This window comes from Chelonoidis abingdonii, chromosome 20, assembly GCF_003597395.2.
Source record: "Chelonoidis abingdonii isolate Lonesome George chromosome 20, CheloAbing_2.0, whole genome shotgun sequence".
Classification (NCBI taxonomy): Eukaryota; Metazoa; Chordata; order Testudines; family Testudinidae; genus Chelonoidis; species Chelonoidis abingdonii.
In genome coordinates this window covers 21,277,863-21,287,399 of record NC_133788.1, presented here as the reverse complement: position 1 = coordinate 21,287,399, position 9,537 = coordinate 21,277,863, and the positions used below count along the sequence as shown (strand labels likewise).

Here is a 9,537-nt window from a genome sequence, read left to right as displayed (position 1 = left end):
CCTCTCTCTCTCTCTCTCTCTCTCTCTCCCGTCCTCCCCCTCCTCCCTAAAACCACAAGCTTCTAGTTATCTGTTGACTGACATCAGTTGCTAAGAGCTGGTTGATTTCACCCTTTGCTTTACAGCATAAATTAAATTAATTTGATCTCTTAACCAGTTTTAATTTTATTTATTCTACACTGAGTCTTATGATGTTAAAAGGATCCTGCTAAAGGGCTCTTTTTGTGTGAACTTGCTTTGGTTTATATGAATAACCCCTTTGAAACCTGAAACTGAAATCTCCTGTTCTTCACTGGAGCAATAAGCAACGACAGGGTGTATTTGCATTAGTCAGCTACTGATGCACCTTTAGGTTCTCTGTGTAGGATGAGGTCAAAGGACAGCTGTCCAAGACTTGCATCAGTTGCCCATTACTGCACACCCTGGTGTGGTTTATGCTACGAGATCCATTAATACTAAAAATAATTTAAAAACAAAAACTCTGTAAATCGATGTATGAGTGTGATGTGGACTGTGTGATGTATCCTTCCACTGTGCAGATAGTTCTTCTGGTTTGAATTATAGTTTTGTTTGAGAAGAAACCCTCCTCTGTCCTCCAGAGGCTTGGCTGCCCTTTCAGTAGCAGCTTTTGGCCCAACAGCCACTTTCAACTAATTTCCTTCTGTGAAATGAAATACTGAAGAGTCTGATTTTTCACCCCAAATACAAATGGCAGAAGGACCACAACTTGCATCTGAGAGGGCTGCTTGGCACTTTGGAGAATGTGAGCAGTTTAATGTCTCCTTTTTTCCTCCCTCCAGGCTGCTTCTATTATCTTTGCCTCCTGTTAAGTCTTTCTCCCCAGCAATGCCAGGCATACGAATGTTGCTTTTCAGGGGCAAGGTGCCAGCTATGCATTACCGGGAGCTGGTGCATAGTATGACACCATCCGGAGGGCGCACAGGCCAATCAGAATGCAGCTTGAGACAGTCATTTCCCAATAGTGATTCTCAAGAGCTGTCAAGTTCAGGGCATATTGCCTTTGGGGGTGAAGCATCCACATAATATGCTTGCTGCATACTCCAGGGCACCACACTGCATCTCTGCCCCTGTTCAGTGGGTGTCTCCCCTGCCCCTCTAACTGCAAATAATTAATACAGATATTGGGTTATGCAGCAGCTTGTTGGTGATGGGCCTCTTCTGCTGCTCATTCTGGACTATACAAGACAAACTGAAATGAGCAGGAAGCCCAGACCGGCTCATGTTAACTATTTAAAATTGTTCTAGTTGATACTGTGGCTCTGGAATATAACAGGAATCAGTGTTCACCACTGAATCTGAAAACCCTTCTCCTTGTCCTTCTTAAGCCATGCTAGATGTGAGGTTTATCTTCTATCATAACTTTCTTAATTATTTAGGTGATGTTTCAAGCTGCAAAGTACCATATACAAGGCAGAAGAAATGGTCCTGCCTGGCACGTGCACTTTGGTTCTGCTCTCTCAGAGCACTGAGTACAATGTAAATAAATAAAAATAATTCTTTCATGAGCTTCCTTTTCCCACAGTCTCTAGAGTCTGGAAGAGCGGAGACAAATGATGTGGTGTAACTGCCAGCTGGTCACATGGAAACAGTCAGACTCACAAAGTGAGGGTGGGGGATATTCATGTGGTGTCTTTGTCATAACTATGACCTTATGAAATTATTCCCCTGGGGGCAGAGGGACAGTGGCATGAAATCTTTATAGTCTGTTAAATTCCTTTAACAACTGTTAATGTAAAAAAACTAAAAGTTATGCTCTAGTTCAAACAGAAATTAATTCCAGGAAGTTCTATGGCTCATGTGATACAGGAGGTCGGACTAGATGATCACAATGATCCCTTCTGGCTTTACAATCTATCAGTCTGTTATTTACATCCCCACCCTTTTTCATGGAGTAATAGAAAACTATCCCCTCCATAGACTCAAGTTCAAGTGTGAAATTGTTCACTAGTGAAATAAGTTTGTTGTCCAGAAATCAGTTCCCCTCAGACAAGTCTTGTGACTGGAGCCAAAGCACTGGGAGTCAGGACTCCTGGGTTCTATTCTTGACTCTGACACTGACTTATATAAACTTGGGCAAGTCATGTAACCTTTCTGCCTCACTTTCCCACTCTGTGAATGGTATTAACACATACCCTGATGTTGTCTATGGGTGTGTGTAGTGTTACAGTAATTGAAGAGAAGTATTTGCTATTGTGATATTCAGTGTTTAAATTCTGTCCTTCATAAATCCTGTGCCAAAAGTTCCTATTTTCCACATCCTTTCTCAGCTTCTTTGGGGCATTGTGTGTTTTGCTGTTCTGACCCAACAGGTGGCAGAGATTCCTCTCCCAGCATACCTGTGCACGCTCTCTCTCCTGTTGTGTATGATGTTAAAACCAGATTCATATAAAGAAATCTTGCATTGCAATTCTGTGAACTTGTTCCATTCCTTGGTATGACAAAGTATAGGGATGGGAGGCTATTTCATATGTAGCCCTGGAAAAAAGAACTCAGAAGGACGTGGTCTAGTTCAAATTCTGGTCCTGATTCTATGGACTTTTACACCAGTGTAAATCAGAAGTAATGTTACTAAAACCAGTGTAAAGTTGGTGTGAAAGAGAAAGGAGAACTGAGCCCTGTTTGCATTTCTCTGCCTGTGCCTGATTTCTGTCATTTTCTGGAATCTATGGCACAGTCAAAGCTACTAACAAGGAAAGGAAAGCAGAAATAGCTTTACATCATTATAGAACCAGCTCTATTTCTCCCCAGGGATTAACACAGGCATCTGAGAAACTCGCTTGTGACTTAATTCAGAACCATTGAGTGGGTGGATGGCACTATGGCTTCTAACAGAATTTCAGTGAGAGACAGATTCTAGCTAGATACTAACTTGGAATGTTTCCCTGGGGAATGGCCAAATCGCCCCTATGCTGTCTTGTGCCTGCAGTCCTTCCATCTGAGAACTACTCTCGACTTCATTGGGCTTCTGGCAGTGTTGGGTAATGAGAGAGCAGAATCTGAGCCCTGAGCTCAGTATCTTGCATGGCAATGTAGAATAGGGACCACTCAAGATATCGGGCCTCAAGGGTGTTGTAGGCCTAGCTAAGCAGTGTGCTGATGTGGTTGGGGGGTGCTCTGAATGTCATCCTGCACCGACACTGCTAAAAATAATGGAGGTTACACTAACTCCAAAGGCTTTGACTCTGCTAGGGGAGGAGGATAAAGAACTGAAGAGACCACAGGGCACTGGCTGAAGTGCTCTGCGACTGGTGAATGCGGAGTATGCCATTGTTGGGAACTTACTGCTGGACTGATCAGGCAACGTGTACCACATATTCAGTTGCACTGGCAATTCTTGCATCAAAGTTTCCCTTAATAAGATGTCAATGGATGGAATTTCCCTTCTCATAGTAGGACCCCACTATCCCACAGACAGGGCAAGATATGGCCCACAAAGAAAAGACCACAGTCAGGATCTACCACCCTAATCTCGGATATGTAGCTCAGCATTTTCGCTTCAGGTCTGGCTGTAATGAGTCAAAGCAGACCATGTTGGAGAGAGGAATGGAACAAAATTCCCCTTCTGCATTAGAGGAAGGAAGCTGAAAATGAATGATCAGTATGAAATCCTTCACCTGTGCATTAGTTTTGTTTTTAGGAATACCTTCTCTAAGTTTTGCCAACTCGCCTCATTACTGCTTTGCAGCACCTCCAGCTGTTCCAGTCCTGGGTTCACCTACCAGTGTAACTGCCACCCAGTGTAACTGCCCTGGCATGGCAGCTGGGTTCCCTATACATCATACTTTTGGAGTGGGAACTAGCGGTTGTCCCAGCACCTTGCTGTCCATCATGATGCAGCCAAGTTAGTCTTCCATCAAGAAGGAGCATGTAGATGAGATCAGAATTACAGCATCAGCTATCAACAATAAATAATTATTGCGTTGGGGTCTCTGACTATCTGCAAGGGGTCTTGTCCAGTGCTGCATATCTTGGGAGCAATGGCGCATTGAACTGTGCTGCTGAAAACTGGAGCAACAGAGACCAGCTCTTTAGAACTGGGATGCCTTTGTGCTATCCCTTGGGCTCTTGTTGTGCAGCTGATACTGTGGGTCTTTCTTGTTAACATTGTGGTTAAGCTGGTTCTTGTTTCATTCTGATCTGAGCCTTGCCACAACTTGGGCATGTGAAGCTATGTGCGGAAAAACTGGTTTTCCTAGGAAGTGGGCTGGTGGTAGATTTTTCCATGACAACTTTGCTCATCTTGGGGCTGATCCCTAAGCCTTGTGACATACTCATGAGGAAAACCACTGGCTACAGAAAGAGCGAAGATAAAATTTACTCACCTCCCATCAGACCTGAGCCTCCTGTGGTTGGTTGACAGCCTCAAAACTCTACCCCTCCGAATGAGTAACCAGGGGTTAAGAATACAACTTGCAATGTACGGAATGAGCCAAACATTGCCAGTATAACTGCCCTCATTGGGTCTCTAATATGGATTTCTTTCTTACTGCAAAATCCATCTAGTCACTTCCTGCTCAAGCACTTTGCCGCTCTTCCGTTATTCACTGAGTGGCTAGCCAGTGCAGAATCAATAGCTACTCCCTACAAGCAGCCTGGATTCCTCACAGGCACCAGCCAGGATTCCACCTAGGGATGTTCTTTCTCATCATCAGCAGGCGGTAGTGAGTGCTAAAAGGAGTACCATTTCTTCTGCAGTGTAAGATGAATCTTACCTCTGCGTAAGAGCTTTTTAAAATCTTCATTTCGCTTTTGCACTCTTGCTAGTGATCACTGGCATTTGCCTGTGCACTGAGGGGTGGTCAGCCTCTGTAAGCTCATCTGGAACCCGTCTATCAGGGCAGCGGCATTTGTTGGGTGGAGCCCCTGCTCAGCATGTGTGCTGTGCTTTTCATTTGACTGCAGGTCTTGCTTTGTGCTGTGCAATTCAGAGTGGCTTGGTAGTTGACTAGCAGACAGCTAAGAGGTGCCCCCCAGCTTGAACAGACAGGGGAAAACTCAACTGGGGACCAAAGAATGCCCTCTGGATTCTCCAGGGAGCCAGAAAGGGAGTGTATTACTTGTAAGGTCTTTTTGAGGGCACATTTTGCTTTTGTTTTTAAAGAAAACCTGAAATGCCTTCTGAGTAAATAGGACTGTACATCTTTAAAGCACTGAGAAGGGATGGAAACTGCAGCTGAGAGAGAATTCAGGAACAAGAAGCCACAAAAACGCAACCTGGGTGTGATATGAGTAATAAACACTTAGCTCTCTGAAGGCTTTGTGGCTGCCACAGTAAGTGTTTGTGGGGAGGGCATGAAGGGTGTGTAGGGGACTGTTTGTATGTGCATAGGGGTGCTTGGCAATAGAATGAGGCTTAAGCTGCATGACTGAAGCCTTATTACAACTTACCATAAAATGGTTAATATAGATTTTCTTTGCATGTGCCTTTGCATTTCTCTTGCTGTGAACTGCATGAAAATTGCTTTGTAAACATACACTGCCTAGATCTAAATAAGACTCTCTGCATCCTAATCTAGAGCACAGTGCTTATACTGTGTTCCTGTGATGCTGCCCTGACGGAATAGGGAGCCTGGCTTTCCAACCCTGCAGCATGATATTCCTGAGGACCTGTTAACTCTTTACAGACAGCGCATGTGCAGAAGGCACAGTTGATAAAGGATATCAAGTATCAGAGGGGTAGCCGTGTTAGTCTGGATCTGTGAAAGCAGCAGAGAATCCTGTGGCACCTTATAGACTAACAGAGGTTTTGGAGCGTGAGCTTTCGTGGGTGAATACCCACTTCGTCAGACGCAGGTAGTGGAAATTTCCAGGGCAAGTATAGATATTGTAGCAAGCCAGGCTAAGATTACGAGGTTAGTTCATCAGGGGAGGTGAGGCCCTGTGCTAGCGTAGAGGTGTGCAACCAAAGGAGGAGAAACTGCGTTCTGTAATTGGCAAGCCATTCAGTCTTTATGTTAGTCCAGAGTGATGGGGTCAAATGTGGCAAATGAACTGAAGCTCAGCGTTTCTCTTTGCAGTCTGAGTCCTGACAGATTTTTGCTGCAGAATAGCCACCTTAAGTCTGCCGTAAGGTTGATTCCAGAGAGGGTTGAAGTGCTCTGCCTTACAGGTTTTGTATATTGCCATTCCTGATACTGATTTGTGTCCATTTATCCTCTTCCGTAGTGACGTGTCCAGTCTGGCCGATGTACATAGCAGAGGGGCATTGCTGGCAGGTTTGATGGCATGCTATTACAGTGGTGGACAGTGCAGGTGATGACCAGTGTGATGTGGCTGAATCTGGTAGGTTCCTGTATGATAGGTGTCGCTGGTGTAGATATGTGGCAGGTTAGGCATCGAGGTTTGGTTGCAGGGATGGTCCTGAGTGGCGTTCTTGGGTGCGGTGTTTGCAGTTGCTGGTGAGAATCGTTTCAGGTTGGCATGTTGTTCTGGGCAAGCGACTGGCCACGCCCACCCAAGACCGTGAAAGTGTGGGATCATTGTCCAGGATGGGTTGTAGATCCTGTGATGCGTATTGGGGTGGGTTTTGCTGGGGGCTTATGTATGGCCAGTAGGTCCTGTTGTAGTGTTCGTTCTTGGGTTTGTCTTGCTCAGTAGGAGGCTTCTGTACACGTTGGCTCTGGTGATCATGTTCCTTTCTTCGTGTGGGTATTGTAGTTTGGAATGCTTGTGGAGGATTTTTGTAAGGTGTTGCGTCTCTGTTCTAGAGGGTTAGAGCAGATGCGGTTGTACCTCAGTGCTTGGCTGTAGACATGGATCGTGTGATGTGGCCGGAGATGGAAAACTGGAGGACATGAAGGTAGCCGTATCGGTCGGTAGGTTTCGATATAGGTGGTTGTTAATGTGACATCGCTTATTGCACCGTAGATTGGTGTCATAGAAAGTGGGACCTCCGGTGTATAGATGGTCCAGGCGGAGGTTGATGCGTGGGGTGGAAGTTGTTGAATCGTGGTTGGAATTTTCATGAGCTCCTCCCCTGGGTCCAGATGATGAAGATGTCATCAATGTAGCGTAGGTAGAGAAGGGGTGTGAGTGAACGAGAGCTGAGGAAGCGTTGTTCCAGGTCAGCCATAAAAATATTGGCGTATTGTGGGGCCATGCGGGTGCCCATAGCAGTGCCACTGATCTGGAGGTATATATTGTCATCAAACTTGAAATAGTTGATAAAGGATGTTGTTTAGCTCGAATTGGTCATGGGTGTTTCCTTGCCTCCTCTTAGGCTCCTCTCAGTCATTTCCTCCTCTAGTGGGTCAGTGTGTTCAGCGGGAGCTTGCATAGGTGGGTCTGAGATCTAACCAGATATTTGTAAAGAGAGGGCTCAAAATGATGGAAAAAGAATACTGGAAATATTAGACTCTGGTGGGCTGGCCTGGTACTCTAATGGCTAGTGCTCAGCACTGCTGTACAGCAGATCTTGCTTCATTCTCCCTGGCTGAGAGCTATGAGGCTGCACTGTGCTCAGGCCAGGAGAGCAATAATTACCGGAATAGCCACTGTCCAAGGTATGTGCATGTGCTCATGCTCAGGTTGTCGATCAGAGGGTCAGAGCCCATGCACTTGTGGATAGCAGTGGCTGGAGCATGCCACAGCTTTGAGGAGATGTTAGGCCATACACACTCATGCCCCAGGATGTGATGCAGCAATGCACAAGGAATATACTGTGTGTTAGGCAAATATATCCCCCTTTCCTACTTCCAAACAAAGAATTTGAGCAAACCTAACGCTCTCTTCCAATGAAGGCCTGTTGTTAATAATCTTATCTCGTGGGGCCACTTGGTAGCTAGCCTTTACTGGGTACATTAAGACAAGAGCAATGGTGTCCATGTCCTAAATGTTGGTATTCCTCCCCTTCCCTTATTGGTGAGTCCTAAGGGATTCTGTGCAGTACATTTTATCTAAGGACCCCATCTGTCAATAGCAGGTGAGGTAATCTCCCAAATGGGACATGCTGCCAAGCACACCCTGCTGGTCTGTACTCTCTAAGCTGCTTTTACAACTTCTCTTTGGTTACTTCTCTGCCCTGAAGACTATTTAAGGCCTTGATCCTCCAATCTGATGGGTGCAGGCAAGCTCATAGACCTGGGCAGAGTCCCACTGAAGTCAGCAGGTCTTTGAAGGGACCCACCCACATAGATACAGTTGCAGGTACAGGCCCTTGAATGGTAAAAGTCTTTGGGGCAACGACTGTGCTACCTTCTCTGTCTGCAAAGCACTGAGTAAACTCTAAGTGTTCAACAAGTAAATAAAGACGTTTCACTGTGATAGATAAAATGATTCATGCTTTGCTATTTCTGTGAAATAATTCAATGACCTGCTTTCATAACCAATAACAAACAATTGATAAGTACTTTGGTCAAGGAGAACAACGTGGAATGTTTGAAGTACATCAACAAGCAAGCAGACCTATGTACCCCACGTCTGCAAACCCCTGAAAATATGCTTTGTCAGTGTGGTCTGATATGACGTAAATAAAGGTGTATATATATGTATTAACTGCTATACCTCGGAGTGCCACTCCTCTGGGATTAGTCGGGGAGGGCACCTGTCCAGCTGGTCGTATAATAAAGGTCTGGATAAAACTCAGTCTTATTCTCTGTGCCTCCTTGGAGTAATTGACTAGCTCCGGGGAGAACGAGCCCATTTGGCTAACAACTGTGCAGATGCCACTAGACCATGGGGATCCCTGGACAATGGTTTGGGAACCTCTAGGTCACTCCTATGGGAAGCTCTGTTGTTTTGTGAGAGAAGGAAGGAGCGGGATGGACAAGGATGGACTGCAAGTGAGAGGGCTAATTCAGCTGCAATATCAAATGAATGGTCTCACTCTTTTGCAGATCTCTACTTTTACTGGGAGCAACTTTGATGATCTGAAACATCGTCCTACCAGACATGGATACCTGCAAGAAGCCAGGCCTGTCACAGAACAGGCTGATAGGTTTGATAGAAACGGATGACAGCAACCAGGAAGATAGACCTGCAACTGGTGAACAGGGAGAAAATAAAGGGGCCAAAGGAGGGAAGGAACCCCCTCCCCTGGAGACTCCTTACAAGAAAGAGAGCAGTGACTTTGATCCAAAAATCATGATTAACTTGAATTATCGACCAGGACTTTCCAGCAAGTAAGTAATTGTGGGATTTGCCCTTGGGAAGCTTTCCATTACTAAGTGAAATTCAAGCTGGTGCCAGAAACTTTGCAAGAGAGTGAAAATGCATTCTTCCTGAGGGGGTGGTACGCAGATGGCGAGGGGTACATACTATCCCTTTCCCCCACACTCGGAGAGGGCACCTCTGTCTGGAACCAGAAGGTGCTGAGGCCAGTACAAACAAACAAACAAACAAAAAGGGGTTGGGGGAGTTAGCTCTCTCTTTGTTCTTTAACTTTAAAGAGTTTAATTCTTTCTTCTGCCAAACTGCCGTGCCCATCACTCTTCTTACAGTGAAACCATGGCAGCTCCCCCATCACGGGAGACTGGTACATAGTCTCTTGTGGAGTGTCTAAAATATGGTTAACTCTTC

At 45.5% G+C, this 9,537-nt stretch overlaps 1 protein-coding gene across 8 annotated transcripts in view; it reads left to right on the top strand.

Annotated features, from left to right (window-relative positions):
• Positions 1 to 9,537, top strand: part of LOC116827883 (transient receptor potential cation channel subfamily V member 2-like) — a 66,422-nt gene that overhangs the window by 37,642 nt on the left and 19,243 nt on the right. For 4 of the 8 annotated variants that reach the window (XM_075073998.1, XM_075073997.1, XM_075073999.1 and 1 more), the window contains one exon: positions 8,856 to 9,140. In XM_075073998.1, coding sequence (XP_074930099.1) covers positions 8,911 to 9,140 — 230 coding nt within the window. In that variant the 5' untranslated portion in view covers positions 8,856 to 8,910. Of the gene's footprint in view, positions 1 to 4,558; positions 4,740 to 4,948; positions 5,293 to 8,855; positions 9,141 to 9,537 lie in introns of those variants that run through there. The other 4 variants (XM_032785738.2, XM_032785756.2, XM_032785747.2 and 1 more) reach the window with 4 other exon arrangements.